The sequence below is a fragment of the Salvelinus sp. IW2-2015 genome, linkage group LG3 (genome assembly GCF_002910315.2).
Source record: "Salvelinus sp. IW2-2015 linkage group LG3, ASM291031v2, whole genome shotgun sequence".
Lineage (NCBI taxonomy): Eukaryota > Metazoa > Chordata > Actinopteri > Salmoniformes > Salmonidae > Salvelinus > Salvelinus sp. IW2-2015.
This window is the reverse complement of record NC_036840.1, coordinates 29491147-29514648: the sequence shown is the minus strand read 5'-3', so window position 1 is coordinate 29514648 and position 23502 is coordinate 29491147. Positions and strand designations below refer to the sequence as shown.

Below are 23502 nucleotides of genomic sequence, written 5' to 3'. Positions count from 1 at the left end.
ATATGAATGTATAGGCCTTATGTATGTTATGTATGTTATGTTATGTAGAAGTAACACAACTTAATTCTCTGCACCACTGCATGTCCGCAATATTGTAAAAAAAGCATAACAATTAGACAGCCCCCCATTGCCTAGATCTTGCAATATATTGTGTACATGGTATGACACTGATGGGATGATTTAGAATGTTGTGCAGGGGGATTAACTGATTTCCGGAAACAGTMAACACAATTTCACACGTTTCTCTTCTGATGAAAACAACGTGTTAGTATTATGTGAACAAAACACTTAGCAGTGAATTTTGTATTKACAGGTTACATTTGTATTTAATGTTTTGCAAAGGGCGGTCTGAGACAAGGTTGCCCAAACTCGGTCCTGGGGCCCACCCTGMGTGCACGTGTTGGTTTTTTCCCTAGCACTACACAGCTGATTCAAATAATCAAAGCTTGATGATGAGTTGGTTATTTGAGTCATCTGTGTGGTGCTAGGGCAAACACCAACACATGCACCCAGGGGGGGGGGGCCCAGGACAGAGTTTGGGAAACCCTGGTCTAAGATATGCAAGTCAGGTACTAAGGCAAGAAAATGATCAGAAGCTCTATAAATGTATTTGAGCATCATTGCTGTTCTGCTATAGATATGTTTCAACACAGATCCCAAAATTGCTTGTATGCGGTTGAGATCATCTGTAATTTCTGTGTAATTTAGTTCTCTGCATGGCTAGCACTAATTCCGGTTCCTGTCTTCGAGGCAGAAGCATTCGTCCCTCAATCTTGTCTCATCCCCAAATTCAAGAATCAATGTCGAGGCTATCCAAAGCACTTTTTAACTCCGATGTCACGCTTCTTACGACGTGGACAAAAGTAGCTGCGGAGCTCTGAAAGAGCGAGTAACGCCACCTAAAAGCATTTACCCCCCCCCCCCCACCACCACAGAAATGGCTTCCAGCTCAAAGAAGAGGGGAATATTGAGGTTGTGATGAGGAGAAGTGGGGGGAAAATAACACAGTACTTCTAAATTTCTTCTTCAGTGTTTGGCATGATTATACATTCCCAGCTAAATGTCTGGTGAAATAGGTCAATGGGATTTATAAAGTTTGGGCTGTTTCTTTCTTTCTTTCTTCTCCTCTCTTGTCAACGGAGACTGAGCAATATGATTAGAATGAGGGAAAGAGATGAGCTCTGTAGAGAAAGAGAGGGGGGAGAGAGAGGGTGAAAGAGAAAGCGAGACAGGAAAGATAGACAGAGGCATACATATACATATGAGAGAGAGGGAGAGAGGGTGAAAGAGAAACTTCTCCTCTGTCACTTTCTGATTGGCTGAGAGAGAGACTGAGATAAGACCAAGGATGTGAGAGAGGAAGAAATGGGGAGATACATGGAAGCTATCAGTTCAGTACACAAGAGGTACATCTCTTTATCTTGACATTAAAGAAACAATTTCATTACACCATTTCTCCCGGGAATATGCATATGAGGGCAATCAGTAAATAGAAAAGGTAATTATTTTCTAGAAGTCAGCGCCTCTGTACCTGTATATGTCAAGACATCAAACTCAGACATTTTTACATAATTTATTATGGAGATACTAGTTAATTAGCAGCTAAATTATTCAGATATTTATATTCGGTAAATTAGTTCTCTGGCCGTTGAATATTTTATAGGGCCTGTCAAAATATAACAAGTTAAGTTTGGTCAAATACAAATGTGCCTCCCTTGCTAGTTTGTGAGAATGTTCATCGGCACAAATCTCCATCGGCGACTGTGATTGAATGTTACAATTAAACGTCCTAATTCAGAATCAATCTATATCTATCTATATACATGATATATTTGCGGCTTAATTGGAAAGCACGTTTGGAAACGGCTTCCTGAGCGACTTTCTGCATCACAGCCTAATCAGAATAAATTCCCCCTGTAATGAATTAAAGTTGAATATTCGTGGGGCTTAATAAAATAGGCTGTAACAGTGAATTATTTAAATGTTAATTAATGTTTCAGCATTCAAACCTGCAATAGGCACATATTATCCCATCCAGACTATCACAAAAGGCCAATCTTGCTGCTCGTTAGGCGCAGTACTAACTTCTCCTTATATTTCATGCAATCAATTCCGGAGCAGTTATCTCATCCATACTGCTCCCTAGCTAGTCACATGGAAAGATGAATCAATCAGTAATGAGAGACACGGGCTGGGAAATTACTCATCCAGTCCAATCTGGAATTTCAAGCAAAAATGACGTACTTTGACAAGCATAAATCATAGGGAAATAACTCAACAAATTTTGTTTAACCTCCAATTTGATACTTGAAATAATCACTTTATTATTGTGTTTACCAAATTGAATGTGTGCAAAATGCGTTTTGGGAGTTGGTAGGACTATAGGGTGCACAGTTTTGTATGATCCTAACTGAATTGTATTATTGATATGTCAGGAAATAACTCAACAAATTTTGTTTAACCTCCAATTTGATACTTGAAATAATCACTTTATTATTGTGTTTACCAAATTGAATGTGTGCAAAATGCGTTTTGGGAGTTGGTAGGACTATAGGGTGCACAGTTTTGTATGATCCTAACTGAATTGTATTATTGATATGTCATAAAATGATGTTTTCCACACTTTATCTCTACCCTCGATGACATCATAGGGGGTCATTTTCGTATAACCTTTTCATCTTATCCTTTTGACTGGAGAAAGTAGAACAATGCTGTTTTCACATATGAAGACATTGGTATGGTGCTGGAGAGAATAATGATGGTGCTTTAAAAAAGTAGTGAAGTACCCCTTTACCATACTTATATTCTGCTCTTAAAGGTCCAATGCAGCCATTTTTATCTCAATATCAAATCATTTCTGGGTAACAATGAAGTACTTTACTGTTATTACTGCATTGTCGGAAKTAGAAGCACAAGCATTTCGCTACACTCGCATTAACATCTGCTAACCATGTGTATGTGACAAATAAAATTTGARTTGATTTGATTTATTGTTTTCAATTGAAATGGTCAAAAAGAAACAAAAATTGCTTCTTAGCAAAGAGCAATTTCTCAAGAAAGAWTTTTGCTACGACTTATATGGGAGTGGTTTGAGTGGTGAGGGGAAAACTGATAACTAGCTGTTATTGGCAGAGAGGTTTGGAACTSTCTTTCTTATTTGTCTATTTATTAATTTACCATCTGATGTCACCAGGCAGGCGAAAACTCCATCCCACCAAAACAGYCTGAAATTTCAGGCGGTCTWTTCATCAGCTCTTACACTAAAAGGGCATTATTATAATTTTGACAATTTCACAGTATTATTCCAACCTCATAGTGTGGAAATATATAAAACACAGGAAATCGCGTTTCTGACTTCACTGGGCCTTTAATGTTGTTATTCACTCCGTAAAATAAGAGGCAAACTTGAATTAACTTTAAAGCATTTATTTTCTGGGCCAAATGTTTTCAAGTCAGGTTAGAGGAGTGGTGTAAAAGATAGTTAAATCTTACATATATTAAAAAAAACCTGCGTAGAAATATTCACTGCTGGTTTCAAATACATTATTGATGGCAGCACAATGGGTTGTTATTCATCACAGACAAAAGAMAAATTCATTCTGCTTGACTTAGAGGAGGGCCACGGAGGCATTTTTCACATCTGTTGAAGACAATCTGCATAGCCGACGATACGTCATGCCACAATATGCTTATTAATGCAAACAACAAAGTCGCATAATACATAATACAAATTATGCTTCCCTTCATACTGGGGCATAAATATTTATATTTTATATTCATCTTATTTGTATGCAAAATATATCATAACGACAGATATGGTTTWGGGAGTTATGGAWAGATGGTTTGTGATCATTTTTATGGGTTCTAAACACCTTATTGTGTGATGCCACATTGTGTTCATAATCACTTAATTTCGCAACAAAGCTGTAGTTCTATTTAGTTCCACACAGTGGCAGTGRAAGACAACAAAAATATCCTCCAACGGTCACTCGTATCCAAGTTGAGTGAAAGGAACATATTTTAATGCTTTAATAACAAAACAACAAATACATCCACTTATGTAGTTGAAAATAACAAGTAAATATAATTTAATTTGTATAATTTCAGGGTTAAGAAAACATTCCATTTTATACCACCTTCTTACGATACTAACACCATACAACCGAGGCTGTTCAATTGTCAATGCCCACTCAAACTTAAGTGAGCAATTTCATTAATTTATCAGATAAAAGTTGTCCCTCCCCTAAGTTTCCCGTCAAAATATTTAGGTGCATGACGCCCATAGAAAGGCCCATAGAAAGACCAGCCWCAGCTATGCAGGTTCTACAGTCCATTGTACACAGTCCATACATTAAATGAAGCCAGAATGAACCACACTATGTACATAGAGTCAACACGTGACTTGAGGGAGGATTTTCACCTTGTTCTCTGGGTAGTTTCTCACCGTCGGGAGTTTGTACAGCTGCCGGGGCAGCTGGGGCACGTACACAAATGCCACCCTGGTTTTCTGGTGGCAGGATGACATCTGTTGTTCAGCATGGCTGTTGAAATGAGTTTTATCCACACTGACAGGCTCATAATACAGTAKATCTATTTGGATGTGTTTAATACCTTTTATTGAATGGCATTGATGGCTTTGAATTCAATAGAATGGAAAGATGAGATGGTAAAACAGGGGCACAACCAAAACTACAGGTCAGGGTTGACGCACAGTACACACTATTGTTCACAAAGGAACATTTGTATGAAAAGGATTCAGAAGGACACACAAAGGATGTTCCWGTCAGGACCACAAGGGTATGAAGTAAATATTTACATTCCTTACTTTTAGCACAGAAAACGGGTGGAGAGAGAAAAACAGACAAAGCAGCATTCAAATCAAACAAAGATGGTAAAGGAGCATATGCTACAGGTAAAGGAGTAAAGACATAAAAACATGTTTAGGAGCGTACAGTATGTCAAAGGAACCATCTGAGACTGAGAGCAGGGGTGTATTGTTTACGCTGATTCTGTTGAAWWWTMTTTRMCCACAGAAACCGTTTACTGCGAACGGAAAAAGTTTAGCAACGAAAACGAGAGTTTCTATTGGTCCCGCCCTGTTTTGTTCCGTTTGCTTCCGTTTGGTTCTGAAACGGTAAACCGTTTCCATTGCAAGACATAATGAATACACCCCAGGTTGACTGTCATTTGGGCATTACAAAGGGAGACTGACGATACACGTCACATCTCAAGTCTCTTAGTGACTATCTTTCCTTGCATCATCTGAAAGGACTTTTTTGGGTACCTTTATTACTGTCAAATTCCTTTCAGAGAAGTCATTCTCCATTGAGATGCAGCCATTGCATCTGTCCCTTTTAACTGTGTCGGAGGCTACCATTCAGTAGTCCTGTCCCTGAGTCTTTATGCTGTAGCACTGCAGTCCTGTCCCTGAGTCTATAGACCACAGCACTGCAGTCCTGTCCCTGAGTCTATAGACCACAGCACTGCAGTCCTGTCCCTGAGTCTATAGACCACAGCACTGCAGTCCTGTCCCTGAGTCTATAGACCACAGCACTGCAGTCCTGTCCCTGAGTCTATAGACCACAGCACTGCAGTCCTGTCTCTGAGTCTATAGACCACAGCACTGTAGTCCTGTCCCTGAGTCTATAGACCACAGTACTGTAGTTCTGTCCCTGAGTCTATAGACTACAGCACTGTAGTCCTGTCTCTGAGTCTATAGAACACAGGACTATTTCATCTGACTACTGTCTGATAAACCAGAAGTATCATAATTCTTCCTAATGTTTGGATCCTTTAAGAGAGCTGTCTGACTTTACCTCAGCCCCCAATGGGCGGATCCTTTACCTCAGCCCCCTATGGGCGGACCCTTTACCTCAGCCCCCTATGGGCGGATCCTTTACCTCAGCCCCCTATGGGCGGATCCTTTACCTCAGCCCCCTATGGGCGGATCCTTTACCTCAGCTCCCTATGGGCGNCCCTATGGGCGGATCCTTTACCTCAGCCCCCTATGGGCGGATACTTTACCTCAGCTCCCTATGGACGGATACTTTACCTCAGCTACCTATCCTTTACCTCAGCCCCCTATGGGCGTATCCTTTACCTCAGCTCCCTATGGGCGGATCCTTTACCTCAGCTCCCTATTGGCGGATCCTTTACCTCAGCTCCCTATGGACGGATCGTTTATATTTTACGATAAGAACAAATCTGACGATGCCTCTTACCATTGAAGCTGAAAAGCACCGTTTCCCCTGTATATGTACAGTACGGTATGTACCCAGACTTTTCCACTGCCACTGAATAGCACAGTGAACAAACCTTGAGCAGAAGTGCACAATTTGCTTACATTTGGTTGGTAAATGTTTTTCCATTCAAATCTTTGTCCTCGTCCTGCACATTTGAATGTGCGTAAATCTCTTCCCTCATAATGTACTGACTTCCCAGTAACCCCTGCGCYTAATCTCTGATTCACTGTTTGTAAATACAAATCTGCATTAGACTATGTGATCATTCATACCTGGGTATGGGCTCCTGTCTGGCGCCACTCCCTACCCAGGCCCAGTAGGATTTTCTCTTAGTGTTACATCAAGCGCTCACTCAACTCTAACCCTCCACCGGGCACAATGAGTGGCATTGTGTATTTTCTTTTACCATGAGGGCTGTATAGGATCTCAAAAAACCCTCATCTGAGCCATATAGGGGCCTTGCAGGTTGAGATACAGTATAAGATTACACACACACATTCAAACACACACAAAAAGATGCAGACACACACATACGAGCATGCGCATGCAGGCACACAGACACAGACACAGAAACACACACACACTCCTCTGTAGACTTGTGCCCCCGACCAACCCTGCATTGGCAACAACAGCTTGGCCTGGATGGCTTACAGCTGGCTCCATACTCTGTGTAGGGAATTCTCCATCCTCCTCTACCCTCCAAAAACCCTTTGTACAGATTGACTGGGAATTGGGCAGGATATAATACAAATTTGCATTCACTTGAATAAACATAACACTCTTTGGCCGGGTCCTTGCAGTTCTAWGCCAAAGTCAGGGAAGAAATCAGACAAAATCACTTTCTTGCGAAGGGAGCCGAATGAGCACTGTTTTACAAAACATTTTCAGGGTTGACAGAGAAAAGTGGTGAGAAGGAACGTCTTAAAGACTTCACAACTATAATGTGTTTCAGATGGGCTTCAAATCAAAATGGCATGAAGGAACCCTGCAATGGGCCAAGCTTGGTTATACTTGATTAGAACAGACTATTGAGCAAAAAATWGCTTTTATTGGCTGATTTTCTCTGTGCCCATTGGCTGTTTAGTTATTTGTCCTGGTCTGAGATCTGTACTTGGAGATGATCCCGGAGTACCCCCTTCCTTCTGGTCGAGAAAAGTCCATGTGGAACAGGCCGAAGCGAACCCGTCGGCCCATTCAAAGTTATCCAGGAAGGWCCAGGTGAAGTAACCTAGCACATCAACACCATCCTCTCTGAGATCTAGAACACAGAGACAAACAACAAGTTAATAACAGATGGCGCTATACTTATTAAATACGTGACAATGCACATAAAGGGCTAATCTGAAAAGACTTTCTTTGCACGTTACAAAAGAACAAGYTCCCGTTGTATTATGATAGCCATAGTCTCTCTCTCTCTCAACCTTTCTCTGTTGGCGTGAAATAGCCTACATACCTAAGACAACGGAGCAGGATCATCAAATTGGAATCAGGTGACTCAGCCTCCTTAMTTTCTGGATCTTGCATATATACTAGGATTTTATGTGCAAAGCAACCTTTCAGAGGTTTAAATAGTACAAGAAGCAACTGGTCAAATTGAATTTCAGGAGAAAGTAACATTCTAAAATGATAGATTCTCCATAATATGCAGTACCTCTATTGTGGCCTGCTGTGGTCATTACCTCTGGCTACTCCCTGGATGATGTCCTGGTAAAACCCACAGTGCTGGATGTCTTCCATGTCCACTGGCCCCACCTGGGAGAAGCCATTTTCTGTGATGTAGACCGCAGGGTTATTGAATGTGTCCTGTGAAAAGTGGTAGCTATCATTGTCCAACAAGGCCTGAGTTCACAAATGACAGTCAAACAACACAGTGTGTGTGTGTGTGTGTGCGTGTGTGTGTGCGTGCGTGCGTGTGTGTGTGTGTGTGTGTGTGTGTGTGCGTGCGTGCGCGCGTGTGTGTGTGTGTGTGTGTGTGTCCTTTGCACTGTTACAGTACTCCACTCATGCTAATGGAAAGTGACAACCAGCAAGAGAAGGAAATTGCTCATTCTCAAATAGTGTTCACCTGAAGCAATCAATGTGACACAATTCGATGTGACAACTGTAATGGATGTTCAATCTGTTTACTGTGCAAAAAAATAAACAATAGCAAGCCACTCTATTAATGTTAATTGCTTTCTCCTCACTCAAGGTTTGGCTCAATTTGATTGGCTCAAGGCAGGTGATTCAATTCATGAATTTAATAACTCTCATGGAAAATCAAAGGGAAATGATCGATTCTCAAACTTCAATTTATCCTTTGAATTGACTGCTTTTAAATGGAGCTGAGGTGGGTTGGTGGAAGCTGTGAAGTGGACATTTTGAAAAGTATTTTCAAAGTATTGGAACAGGGCCCTTATCCTCTTTACCCCTAATGTACTTCAGCASTTTCCTCAGGTCGTCAGGAACCACATCCAGCCATGACACCCCACACACCGGCTAGGACGGGTCCACCAACCCCTCTGCCTCTTGGTCACTCTTCAATCCCAAAWCTCCATAGGCTCCACCCTCCAAGACGTCTAGTAGTTCAACGCAAAGATGTCAGCCTTAACAAAAATAATAGGCTCGGCCTTGGAGAACCTGGACAGTCTAGAACCTTCGTAACCCAGTCCTTTGCATTTGACCTCAAAACTAGACCTCATCACTTCTTGGTCGTCCCCGGTCACAAACACGGGCCAGGCGAACCAGCCTACGGAAAAGGCGTGGTAGCGTTCAGTAGCAGCTGTGTCATCAGGGCTGGCCGGGTCCAACAGTTCAGCCCAGTTTTTTTGCCCTGTAGAAGCCACTGTAGCTGTGGGAACTTAGCATGTTGTGGACCAACAGGTTGTCAGCCATCCCTAATTATTTTATCCCCCGGGGCAAAGATGCCATCCTCGTGYCCCAGTTTAGCGCACAAGTATGGCTCGTTRGACGTGATCCACAGTTTCAAAAGCAGAAGCGGGCGTAGCTGTCAAATACAGCCGCCATCTCAGGTGATTTCCAATCTCCCTGGCCCTGGAGAGCTTGTGGCAGGTCAAAGTGGTACAAACCATAGGCAACACGTCACTAGCCAGCAAGTCATGGATCACTTTGTGAGACACGTAGCATAGTAGTGAATCATGGCTATCAAGGCCAAATGAGGCTTAAAGCAGGGACCCTACACTTACAAGACAAGCACACAACAGACTGTGCCAAAAGGGTCCAGACCCCTTGACAGAGTTTATGGCACTATATTATTACACAATAATAACATATGATATGTCTTTTTTCAGCATATTATATGCCATAGCCATTTACCACAAATAAATACTGAAGGAATTCTGAATAACCAATACACAAACTCAAGGTAAGTCTTCAAGATGGATCCCCTGAGTAAGGCTACCTACCTAACGTGTTGTGTTGTCCCGGCCGGTAGCAGGCGGGGCCAGGGCAGAGACAGGTGGTTGTGGGTCAGGCCTATCTGGCAGATACACTTCAGGTCCTCTCCCCAGAGCTCATAGCTGTTACAGGGGTTAGTGCTATCCGGGATCTTTGGGACGTCTCTACCCTAAACCCTAACCTTAACCCCTARCCTAATTTGAACCATAATCCTTACCTAACCCTAACCTTAACCATACCTTAACCATTTTAAATGTWAACTTCAGRGGGMTAGGGAAGTCCRAKSGAATCCCGGATAGCATGGACCCTGTTAAGGTGACGTCTCCACTCTAGTCCTCCAACACTAGTCTGGCCCCCTCATGACAGAGTGTGTCTCAAATGTTTGGTCCATTGTTATCTGCGTCCCAGCCCCCTGCAAGGATTCACTTCATAGCAGTATAGATCAGATATAGTATTATTGTTTTACGAAAGAAAAATATGCAGCTTACAACTCCTAAAAGTAGCTATTGTATATAAACTACCGTGAGTCTATATAGATTCATTTGAGCCAGTTTGATACAGCAGGAAAATGATCCTGCAGGAACAGGAAATGTGAATTATTAGGTGGATTACAAGTAGCCCTTTACACTTGTACCCATATATGGGTTGAAAATGGCAGATTTGGGCKCTACTAAGTGCTTCAATTGGAACGTACAGTAATATCCTATATATGATGTCAGAGCTCTGGCTCTGTGCTTTACATCGCTGTATGACTGACAGCGGTTCTGAACTTGAGCACAGTGCYTGACAAGAAGTTGCCCTCATCCATCCCGGTAATTGGGCAACTTTTGCAAATGTTTTGTTGTCTGAGTTAGGGAAATGCTGTAAATTAAGATGACTCATTGAGGATTGTAATAAAAGGTCTACAACGTTGATGTCATASAAGCAAGCCAAACACCTGTGAGTCCAGATGTGCACTCCAAATCATAATTCATGTAATATACAGTGTCAACGTTTATAATCACTATGTTTGATGTACAGTTACAAGATGACATGTCCTGAGTGGCGCAGCGGTCTAAAGCACTGCATCTCAGTGCTAGAGATGTCACTACAGACCTGGTTCGAGTCCAGGCTGTATCTCAACTGGTTGTGATTGGGAGTCCCATAGTGCGGAGCACAATTGGCCCAGTGTCGTCCGGGTTAGGGTTTGGCCGGGGTAGGCCGTCATTGTAAATAAGACTTTGTTCGTAACTGACTTACCAGTTAAATAAAATATATATATATAAAATACCCTGGGATGTTCTGAACAGAATGAGCCTATGTTTGTTTATTGTGGAGAAAATTTGCCACAGCACACACACCTGAATGRACCCATGACTCCTTTCTATGRGCACCTAAATTACGGTTTGTTTCTCTGAATTRACTTGTGAAAGCCTAACACTGTACAGTACGATCGTATTTTAGAACTTAGCTAGTCATGTTGGCAATAGAACAAGCTTTCAAGTCATGCCCACCRGACRCAGATTGCGATTTATAATGGACCGTTTTTGGACTGAGTAAACAACCAACGTAATTGTGMAATGGCGGGGATGCAGGGTAGTGTTCCAAGCGAATCAACTACAAGTGTGCTTCTTCTAGTTCCTCAAAGGCACAGCMAGGATAGCTGAAGACTTAGTTGAACACTGTTCTTTTAGTCATAAAGGGGCATTAAATTAGCTTAGGAACTGTGCACACTTTGGAGAGGTGTGTGGCCACTTGGAGACACCAGTTAATCCTCTCACACAAACCCTTGTAATATTTTTGTCTTATGTTGTACCTACCCCACATTTTCRAGGAATCGTCTTATCATGTTACTGKATGCATCCAGAGTATTTTCAGATTTCGTTATCAAGAAATGGGGTTTAAAGTACAGTACATTTAAAATGCACATAAAATCAACAGTGGATTCAGTCTTGTCTCAGGCAGGTGAACTGTTCTGTACACACCTTTTTGGACCTCAAATACACTACACATTTTAAATGTCCTTCATTGKAGGAAAGTTCTCCTGCAACAAGGTGATGAAATTAACATCCTACATCTGCTGCTCAAACAAAACTTCCTTTATGTTTCAATTATTAGGCTAATATCCAGACATGATGCACTGGCTGAGGGAAACAGTCAGTCCCGTTTTGCATTGGCCCAGGGCCGGCTCCAGGCATTAGCAACATAAGCACTTTTGGGCCCCAGTCCCAAATATATAAATATATATATATATATATAAATATATATATACAACACCAGTCAAATGTTTGGACACACCTACTCCTTCATGGGTTTTTCTTTATTTTTACTATTTTCTATATTCCAGAATAGTAGTGAAGACATCAAAACAATGAAATAACACATATGGAATCATGTAGTAACCAAAAAAGTGTTAAACAAATCWAAATATATTTTATATTTGAGATGATTCAAATAGCCACCCTTTGCCTTGATGACAGCTTTGCACACTCTTGGCATTCTCTTAACCAGCTTCACCTAGAATGCTTTTGCAAAAGTCTTGAAGGAGTTCCCACATATCCTGAGCACTTGTTTGCTGCTTTTACTTCACTCTGCGGTCCAACTCATCCAAAACCATCTCAATTTGGTTGAGGTCGGGGGATTGTGGAGGCCAGGCCATCTGATGCAGCACTCCATCACTCTCCTTCTTGGTCAAATAGCCCTAACACAGCCTGGAGGTGTGTTGTGTCATTGTCCTGTTGAAAATCAAATGATAGTCCCACTATGTGCAAACAAGATGGGATGGCGTATCGCTGCAGAATGRTGTGTGCCTCAAATTCTAAATAAATCCCTGACAGTGTCACCAGCAAAGCACCATCACACCTCCTCCTCCATGCTTCACGGTGGGAACCACAAATYCAGAGCTTATCCATTCACCTACTCCGCCTCTCACAAAGACATAGCGGTTGGAACCAAAAATCGCCAATTTGGACTCATCAGACCAAAGGACAGATTTTCACCGGTCTAATGTCCATTGCTCATGTTTCTTGGCCCAAGCAAGTCTCTTCTTATTATTGATGTCCTTCAGTAMTGGTTTCTTTGCAGCAATGCAACCATGAAGGCCTGATTCATGCAGTCTCCTGTGAACAGTTGATGTTGAGATGTGTTTGTTACTTGAACTCTGTGAAGCATTTATTTGGGCTGCAATTTCTGAGGCTGGTAACTCTAATGAACTTATCCGCTGCAGCAGAGGTAACTCTGGGTCTTCCTTTCCTGTTGTGGTCCTCATGAGAGCCAGTTTAATCATAGCTGCACTTGAAGAAACTTTCAAAGTTCTTGAAATCTTCCGGATTGACTGACCTTCATGTCTTAAAGTAATGATAGACTGTCGTTTCTCTTTGCTTATTTGAGCTGTTGTTGCCATAATATGGACTTGGTCTCTTACCAAATAGGGCTATCTTCTGTATACCACCTCTACCTTGTCACAACACAACTGATTGGCTSAAACGCATTAAGAAAGAAAGAAATTCCACAAATTAACCTTTAACAAGGCACACCTGTTAATTTAAATGCATTCCAGGTGACTACCTCCTGAAGCTGGTTGAGAGAATGCCACGAGTGTGCAAATCTGTCATCTAGGCAAAGGGTTGCTACTTTGAAAAATAAAAAATCTATTTTGATTTGTTTAACACTTTTTTGGTTACTACATGATGTGTGTGTTATTTCATAGTTTTGATGTCTTCACTATTATTCTACATGTATAAAATTGTAAAAATGAAGAAAAAGCCTTGAATGAGTAGGAGTGTCCAATCTTTTGACTGGTACTATATATATATTGTAACTCAGTCAGGGTCTTAACTTACTGTTGAGAGTTAGAATAGTAGAACACACAAGGCGCACGTTCGAGATTTGGTTGTGCATCAGTAATTTTTCTCTTGTTTTGTCAGTCACTGACAGTCAATCAATTAGCCATGTCAGCTAAAAAAAATGTACCGACCGGGCACATGTCAAGGGGCCCTAACACCCCATTGATTTTGTTAGGCACTCTCACGCAGATATCATTAACATGGCATAAGTCATGGCAAAATGTGTAGAATTGTAGGAAATTAGCTTTAAAACTGCAAAYATGTCTCTCCACCCCATGGCTTAATCGGTAGAATTGCAGGAAATTAGCTTTAAAATYKATACATTTTCTCTCCCTGCCCGATGGCAAAATTTTTAGAGCGGCAGAAAACTTTATTTAAAACTGCAAAAAGAATTATCTAGCCCATGGTAAAATGAGTAGAATTGCATGAAATTTGTTATAAAATTGCAAAATTCTCTCCGCCCCACAGCAAAATGTGTAGAACTGCAGAAAGCATGCTTAAAACGGCTCTATTTTCTCTAAACCCAATGGCCAAATGTGTAGAATTGCTGTAAATTAACTTTAAAACATACATTTTTGCCTGCTTGGTGGGGAGGCTCCCCAAACAAATCTAGCTTAGGGCCCCCAAAAGCTAAAGCCGTCCCTGCTGTAGCCTATAGGTTGTCAGCAGTTGTGTAGGCTACTTCTTGCACTTGGCCAGAGAATCTCATCTCGGGGACGCATGAAGAAATTATCACGTGGACAGTTTGACTACCGCCGGCGCCAGATAAACTATTGTTACATACCCTCGATTTGATAAGGGAATGTTGCCGCGCCCCATGCAAAGTTCGGGAACATGGTTTCAGTATCGTTCTATGCAAACAATTCCATTCAGTGCTGTTGGTTCTATTTGCCTACATGTAAAAAAGTCAATTATCTTGTCAAATATTGAATTGTCAAGCAAGTATGAATTGGTATGTAGACTCGGAGCTCTTCACTCTTCCTTGTTCACGATCGATGACGTGAGCTAGCGCTGGACAAATTCTAATTGTAGGCTACAATAAAGATGTTACCTAGTAAAAAAAGGATAGTGGTTAGATGAGGCTAATGTAGGCATATGTATCTGTGAACCTGCACATTGCTCATTAATCACTTGTTACCTGTCCTGCACCCTGGCTGAATTCGATTTTTGAAATAATATTTTCATAAATGCATGAAGTTATATTTTACTTCACAAATGTGCTCATATGAGTTAATTTATTAAAYAAATAACCCAGAGAATGAAATGACATCTTGAATCTTTGGCATGTGACTAGTCCTGTGCGCTTTATTGGGAGATTACAATCTACTAATCAAATTACCAGTCAATGCTAGCCATTACAGACATTCATTGGACTATAGTGACAATTTGCAAAGTGTAATATAGTGTAATATAATAGAGATCAATCCTGCATCTGGAGAAATATCTTAATTTAGTCATTTTACATTAGTCATATAACATTATTTCATGGATTTGGTGTATTATGTAACCTTATTTTGGTCTCTTTTCAGTCAATATTGAAGCCCACCCAAAATAAACCACCCTCTAAATAACTTTCATTGTGTCATCCTAAAGTAATCCTTGTTTTGTCTTCATGAAGAAGGAAAATCTATTACTACAATGACTGTGGTCCGTATGTTTGCACACAGCCTTCTTTTAGTGGACGTCAAAGCCCTGTGCGATCCTGAAATGAAGACTAATGGAAGTAAAAGCTGTGCAGCCCCTGGGTATGAAGTTTCCTGAGATGACTGAGAGGTTACGCTGCTTGTCTGTCAGTCACTCTTCTAAAACCAAGCTGCTCAATTGACCTGAACATAGCAAATATGAGGAAAGACGGYCGGACGGACAGCGTCTGGCAACCCAACTCTACTAAAATGTATTTATTTAGTTTCTATGGGCCCTTACATGTCAATAGTGTTATACAAGGGTATTGTAGTACTGCATATTTGAATTATTGTATGGTCTCTTCCTGTCTGACTGACTCTGGCTTTTCATGGCGATTGCCCATTACAAYGCTAGCCTGAACTTGTTTGAGAAGTGAAAAGAGGGCTTTGTGTGAAGGCACCTAGGAAGAGAGGAGATACTGGATGCACTAYAAGAGAGAAGGGGTGCATTGCAACGGGTTACTTTAATCACATTTGAAAATGAAATAATTGTTTAATTTTCTTGGCCACCTTGTTATCAAAGTAGACATGTGTAGCTAGGTAGATATGTGTGGTTATGCTAGTATTACACTAGTAACAACAATGTAGTATTGTTATATTGTTACATACCATTTTATTTTTTTAAATGCTGTTACAATGTTGTTACTGTATTTATTGCAGTATTACTAGTATAGTATGTGTTACCAAATACATTTTATCCAAGTCATCTGCCAAAAAATCTGGTCGACAACAGTATGTAAATACTAACTGGGCAACATTTCCAAATCAACAAGTTTGCTCAGTCTCAGGAACGCTCAAAAGTTCATTGACCAATACTGGACAATATTTTCCATGAAATGTAAGAACATTTCCGACCTATCAACTGCATCAAGAGAGGTTGTTTGCTGTATAACTGCTGATATAAGTGCATCATTATGCTTTTACTAGACAGMATCGTCTTATTTATTTGGGATTTAAAGGTAGATCAAACGTAAACCTGCTCAGAGAGAATCGGAGAAAGAGGCGGTCTATATGGAGTGACGTCAGGGGGTGGAATTGCAACATGGAGCCAAGGGCAGGACTGTGGGAGAAGAGTTCTCAATGGAAAGAAAGCCAATGAATACTTTCAGAGAGAGACGTGGACGCTCCAATTGAAAGTCAAGGACAGCAATTCTGGATATTTACTCAAACTTGGAAGGGACCCACTTTAACTCATATTTAAACACAAGATGACTGACTAACTCGGAGTGGGATTATGTRTCTTTCGTTTTTTTAGGAGATGTCCCATGATTTCATTTTGCACCAACAACTGGAGTCGATGGGCGCCACTAAAGTGAAAAGTTGCTTACAGTTGTTTTAGTTAGTTGTAATGCTATTMAAGTGTACCAGTCTACGTCTCTCGGGATGAGTTCTCTTAAGGAGAAAGTTTTTAAAGRTAAGGCGTGATCAAATTTCCTGAAATTAGAGTGTGTTATCTTGGGATGACTGCAGCTGTCTCTTGGTGGAGTAGGCAAATTCTCAATTAGATCCGCGCTATTGGCAACAAAGAACATATTTTCTCTAACGCTGAAGTTTCATTGTGTAACCCTGAAAAATCGTTACAATTACAAGTGAACAGTTGTTTTTTATTTTTTCGGGAAGGCTGCAAAGACCTTATGACGAAATGGAATTGTGAATCGTGTCGTTTGGCAAACAAAGGATGTACAGACCCTCTCTCGGATTGATTGACGCTGAACACATACATCGAAACKTTTGCAAGAAATGGAGGAGGGAATCCAAATCCACATTATAGTGGACAAGATGTTTGCAACATGACTAAAACTGTCCGGGTATTCTGAGGGACGTTTTGGCTCACCCTATTTCCAGAAAGAACCAGGCCAATTTATACTACACACACAATTCCCTGCCTCCTGCGCTACTTGATATTAATATATTATTTTCTTTGCCAATGCTACAGTAGCCTAATTATCTTGGAATATATTTTGAAAATGAGGTTATGTGCGGTTGCTTTGTTGCAATTGTTATTTGTTTTGCTACTCGGAGGCGATGGCTCTGCGGTATCATCTGACTGTAAATCATATGATGAACGTTCAAAAAGCGCAGGGAAAAGCACACCGTCAGTGGCCACGGCGGATAGGAAAGTGGTCTGCAGTAATATGGAACTCCATCAGGTGTTACCCCCGGACTCCTTCCCCAACAGAACAGTCACTTTGTAAGTATAGATCAATAGGCCTGTCTGGCATCAACAAAATAATGACGATGCTGTCCCCTTGTTTGGAACAGCTTGGGGWTACAGAAAGAACCATGCTGCCAAATATTTGCCTTGTTCATTACCTMCAATTTATTCTGTCTGTCGGCCTGTGTTTTGAGAAACTTATTCAACTTATTCAAAGCCTAACACAATATTTATTTGTATTTTTACTTATGACTATTGATAAGTGATGGTCTGAGGTCATGCATAATTCTTCCAATAGTCTATAGCCAACTATATATATATTTGGTTCTAGTCTGATCTTGRTGGGGTTAATCACTCAAATCTGCTGATGATTTCAGCTACTGKCATACAAATACTGTCCATTACAGCTCAAATATAGTTACCATGTCCATAACAAAGGACTTGTGTCAAAGATGCTGAGGTCACTATTTGTAGCTGTATTGCCACCTCCACATCCGTCCCTTGTCAGCTGCATACAATAATAGTATCCTTTACATATAAATCGTATGTAACAGATGTCATTGGCYTGTCACACTATAATCTAGTCCTGTATGATGGAAATGTCTTAGACCAAAATACCTTTTCATAATTGTAAATGCAGTATATAATTGTACGGCATCCAAAGGGTATTTATGTAGGCTTAAGTCGTCTGRYTGCTTCCCAGCCGAAAGAGTTAGGAACAGTTCCTGCATGTATTATGATGCCATTTTTGACGTTTTTGTTCCTTTTTGGACGAAGGCACAGGTTTTTTTCGGATGTCCGGTTGCACACGTTTTTTTCTCTCGAGAGGCAAGCCAACGTCGGTAGCCAGAGTCTACGCCCTCTTGTTGGCGATTGGTCAACAGTAGGTCTTCTTCAATGAAGTGCCTGTGGTCATTCATTGAGAGACAACTCGTCCTCATGCAAAATCTTTCACTTGAGAAACACCACCAAACATCATAGTCAGATGCAAAATTGCGCAACTAATATCTCCTCTGCAAAAGCGTCAAAATTAATGACAGATTTCTTAAGTTATCTTAGTGTAATTCTGACTATTTTGAGGAAATGAAAAAATGCTGCGCTATCTTAAAATGGACAAACYGCACCACCATTCAAAATTTTCAAGCGGTCTTTTACGGGAGTATGCTAGCACTTCAGCCAAACTTTATCATGCTGAAACCTTAAGCCAGGGGCGGACTGGGACAATTTGTTTTCATCCAGGCCCCGTTAGCTAGATAATAATAATTTTGTGTCCCCCCAAAAAAGTGTTAGACAGACCCACTAGGATGAAATTGGACCAGTCCATCTGGCATTTGCCTGTAATGCCAGATGGCCAGTCCGCCCCTGGGCTAAGCAAAAACATGCAGTGAGKGTTATCGTTGAACACATGTAATGTGTGGTTGGCAACAGTTTTGTATCTCATTTCATTGCCACAACATATGRGATACATGCAGTTGTTTGTGTAATGCAACCACACTGTGCATACCATTAAACCACCGCAACCTATTTCACATGCAGTCGCCCCAATGGAGACAAGACTGAAGCAGTGTTTTTGAGTGTACACAAGCCAAGAACATCAGTTCCTTGCACCAGTACTCTACCATTGGCTTGGAATGGCCTATAAGATGGAAACAGCACKGACTTTGTATCTGCACTGTTCTTCATTCATCAAGTAAATGTGTTTTGTAACATTTTTWGAGGACATTGTTAAAAGTAGTCCTTGTGCATAGACTGTTGCTTTTCCCGCATACTTTTTAAGTTCTTTCCTCAAGGATTCTTTTGCTACTTTGACTTGGCCTGACGTTGGTTATGTAAGTGACTGATTGAGATATTATTACCTCCGTCATGGTATGTGATATTTCTGTATGCGTTAAAATAGGCTGAACTGCTTGGAGGGCCATCATTTTGTTCGGCCCGACAGTGATTGATTGGGAAGGGAAACATATTCCTCATGTCTTGAGCATTGAACCAAGCTCCGTGATTCAAGGTCTGAAAGATGGCCACCGCAGAACAAGAGGGATGATTAAGTTCTCAGGCATTCCTATGGGTTTCCCACTAAACTTCCCATAGGTCTCTCAATGTTTTTGTCAACAGATTTCAGGAATAATGATGGGTAGGTCTTCAGGGTTTCAAGGTCTCCGTCAAATAGACCCGCTGCAACTCTGTCCAAATTAGTGACCATGAGACTGTGCTCTTCTTTTAACCGCTACATTTGGGGGGTGTTTATTTACGGCCTGTAAAATCGCCAGGCCTCTCCCGAAGATGTGGTGGTCTATGGGCTGGTTTACAACCTCTCTTGGTGTCCTGCCGATGGGTTGACAGCGGTCTGGACGAGTGAAATTTTTATGTAGTTATATATCAGGATTAGAGGTCAATCGATGGCCGATTTAATTAGGGACAATTTCAAGTTTTCATAACAATCGGTAATCAGCCGTTTTGGACGCTGATTATGGCCGATTACATTGCAATCCATGAGGAAATTGTGTGGCAGGCTGACCACCTGTTACGCGAGTACCGCGTCAAAAGACCTTGTGGCTGCAAAGAGCCAAGGTATGTTGCTAGCTAGCATTAAACTCATCTTATAAAAAACTATCAATATTCACATAATCACTAGTTAACTACACATGGTTGATGATATTACTAGGTTAACTAGCTTGTCCTGTGTTGCATATAATCAATGCGGTGCCTGTTAATTTATCATCGAATCACAGCCTACTTCAACTTTGCCAAACGGGTGATGATTTAACAAAAGCGCATTCGTGAAAAAAGCACATTTGTTGCACAAATGTACCTAACCATAAACATCAATGCATTTCTTAAAATCGATACACAGAAGTATATATTTTTACACCTGCATATTTAGTTAAAATCAATGCATGTTAGCAGGCTATTAACTAAGGAAATTGTCACTTCTCTTGCGTTCAGTGCACGCAGAGTCAGGATAWATGCAACAGTTTGGGCCGCCTGGCTRGTTGCGAACTGTGTTTCTTCCTAACAAAGACCATCATTAATTTGCCAGAATTTTACATAATTATGACATAACATTGAAGGTTGCGCACTGTAACAGCAATATTTAGACTTAGGGTTGCCACCCATTCGACAAAATACGGAATGGTTCCGTATTTCACTGAAAGAATAAACGTTTTGTTTTCAAAATGATAGTTTCCGGATTTGACCATATTAATGACCAAACGCTCGTATTTCTTTGTGTTTATTATAATTAAGTCTATGATTTGATATTTGATAGAGCAGTCTGACTGAGCGGTGGTAGGCAGCAGCAGGCTCGTAAGCATTCATTCAAACAGCACTTTACTGCGTTTGCCAGCAGCTCTTAGCAATGCTTGAAGCACAGCACTGTTTATGACTTCAAGCCTATCAACTCCCGAGATTAGGCTGGTAATACTAAAGTACCTATAAGAACATCCAACTGTCAGGTCTATGAAATACAAATGGTATAGAGAGAAATAGTTGATGTGTCATAATTCCTATAATAACGACAGCCTAAACTTCTTAAATGGGAATATTGAGGAACTGCGAATATTGAACCACCAGCTTTCATATGTTCTCATGTTCTGAGCAAGGAACTTAAACGTTAGCTTTTTTACGTGGCACATATTGCACTTTTACTTTCTTCCTGCAACACTGTTTTTGCATTATTTAAACCAAATTGAACATGTTTCATTATTTACATTTTATTTGAGACTAAATAGATTTTATTTATGTATTATATTAAGTTAAAATAATAGGGCTCGTTGTTCATTTAGTATTGTTGTAATTGTCATTATTACAAATATATATAAAAATCGTCCGATTAATTGGTATCGGGTTTTTTTGGTCCTCAATCGATATCGGCGTTGAAAAATCATAATCGGTCGACCTCTAATCAGGATATTCTTTTTGAAGATGTATAGTTTTGATGGTACCACTATTATTTTTGCTCTAGTTGGCTGTACCTGCACCCAAAATCCAGTTTTTTCCTTTAAAGCTTGTTCTCCATCTTCTTTTTAAATAGGGAGARGACTTGTTTTCAGCACCTTTATTTCTWTGACTGATCAAAATGCTTTCTTGTCCATCTGCAGCAGAAATAAGGTGAGCAATATGTTTCAAACATCGAATCGCAATGAAATCACAGTATCGAATCGCAATACATATACATTATCTTCAGAAAGTATTTAGACCCTGGATTTTTTCAAAATTTTGTTACGTTAAAATTTATAAAATAAAAATCCTCAGCAATCTACACACAATACCCCATAAGGACAAAGCGAAAACAGGTTTATTGAAATGTTTGCAAAATAATAAAAAATGTAAAACAGAAATACCTTATTTACATAAGTATTCAGGTCCCTTTGCTATGAGACTTTAAATTAATCTCAGGTGAATCCTGTTTCTATTGATCATCCTTGAGATGTTTCTACAACTTGATTGGAGTCCACCTYTGGTAAATTCAATTGATTAGACATGATTGGAAAGGCACACATCTGTCTTTATAAGGTCCCACAGATGACAGTGGAATTGTCTGTAGAGCTCCAAAACAGGATTGTGTCGAGGCACAGAAAAATGTTTGCAGCATTGAAGGTCGCCAAGAACACCATGGCCTCCATCATTCTTAAATGGAAGAAGTTTGGAACCATCACTACTCTTCCTAGAGCTGGCCTCCGGGCAAAACTGAGCAATCTGGGAAGAAGGGCCTTGGTCAGGGAGGTGACCAAGAATCCAATGGTCACTTTGACAGAGCTCTAGCATTCCTTTGTGGAGATGGGAGAATCTTCCAGAAGGACAACTATCTCTGCAGCACTTCATCAATCAGGCCTTTATGGTAGAGTGGCCAGACGGAAGCCACTCCTCAGTAAAAGGCATATGATAGCCCGCTTTGAGTTTGCCAAAAGGCACCTAAAGACTCTCAGACCACGAGAAACATGATTCTCTGGTCTGGTGAAACCAAGCTGTGCAGCACCGCTCCTCATCCAACCTGACAGACTTTGAGAGGTTCTGCAGAGAAGGATGGGAGAAACTCCCCAAATACAGGTGTGCCAAACTTTTAGCATCATACCGAAGAAGACTTGAGGCTGTAATCACTGCCAAAGGTGCTTCAACAAAGTACTGAGTAAAGGGTCTGAATAATTATGTAAATGTGATATTTCCGTTTCTATTTTTAATGCATTTGCAAAAATTTCAAAAAAAACTGTTTTTATTTGTCATTATGGGGTATTGTGTATAGATTGAGTAAAGAAAACAATTGAATCAATTTTAGAATAAGGCTGTAACGTAACAAAATGTGTAAAAAGTCAAGGGGTCTGAATACTTTCCGAATGCACTGTAGAATCGTGAGAATCACAATATATATTGTATCAGCACTTGAGTGTCTTGATAATATTGTATCATTCCTGGTAATTCCTAGCCCTAGTCTGGACACAGTGGGACTGGACTGGCCCGATCACAGTCAGYGTCCCTGCTGCTCTGCCCGACCTTCCCTGACCCTGAAAATCAACCACTTCCCCCTACCTGGACACTGTAGGTCCCAGACTTTTTTGCTCTGTGAGAGCAACAAATTCACTCTGCCCTCCTGGCCCTGAAAGCTAAAGTTGGGAGGAGAGAAAGCGCCACAAGCAAAGTTGATATTGTAGGAAATCCAACCTTAATCTAAAACATTTGGATAGTATTCTGTTTACTGATCAATTGACTGCCAATAAGAGTTTTTTAACTTCTCGTTYAGCACACCCCAGAAAATGATTGTTTTTTATGGCCTTTTCAACTTTTCCCCAGTGAATTTACTATGTCAAGATATCCTATGACAGACAAACCATTGTGGTAAATACATTTTTCTGTCACATCACCACCATTATCTCAGGGCAATCTTTTTTTTAAATCTAGAGTTACCTCTGACTTGTGAAGATAATGGACGTTTCTGGACAGAGTTCACACAATCTTATCTAGCSTTAACTCCTAAACCACAGGTCTGGGGTCTGACAAACCAGCATAGCATGTTCTAAATGTGTTAATTTGGGGCATCGTTGCCATGGGGTCCCTTTCCAGACTTGTTATTTGGTACATTTTAAATAGTCTATTGACACGCCTGCTTCTCTGCAAATTAAAGACCTGGTCCGATGCAGTGATTCAACTTGTGTAATTAGAGGCCATTAATCATAATCGACCTTCCCTCACTTTGACCCACACACTTCCTG

The 23502-nt window shown here is 40.7% G+C and overlaps 1 protein-coding gene and 1 pseudogene across 1 annotated transcript in view; one reads left to right on the top strand and one right to left on the bottom strand.

Annotated features, from left to right (window-relative positions):
* LOC111980765 (cytosolic beta-glucosidase-like) overlaps positions 1 to 10446 on the bottom strand; it is a 59681-nt pseudogene extending 49235 nt beyond the window's left edge.
* Positions 10447 to 15998: 5552 nt separating this feature from the next.
* The window catches only part of LOC111980759 (adhesion G protein-coupled receptor A3), a 69050-nt gene continuing 61546 nt past the window's right edge, over positions 15999 to 23502 (top strand). Inside the window, exon 1 of the mRNA XM_070435841.1 lies at positions 15999 to 17335. Coding sequence (XP_070291942.1) covers positions 17112 to 17335 — 224 coding nt within the window. The 5' untranslated portion in view covers positions 15999 to 17111. The remainder of the gene's footprint in view (positions 17336 to 23502) is intronic.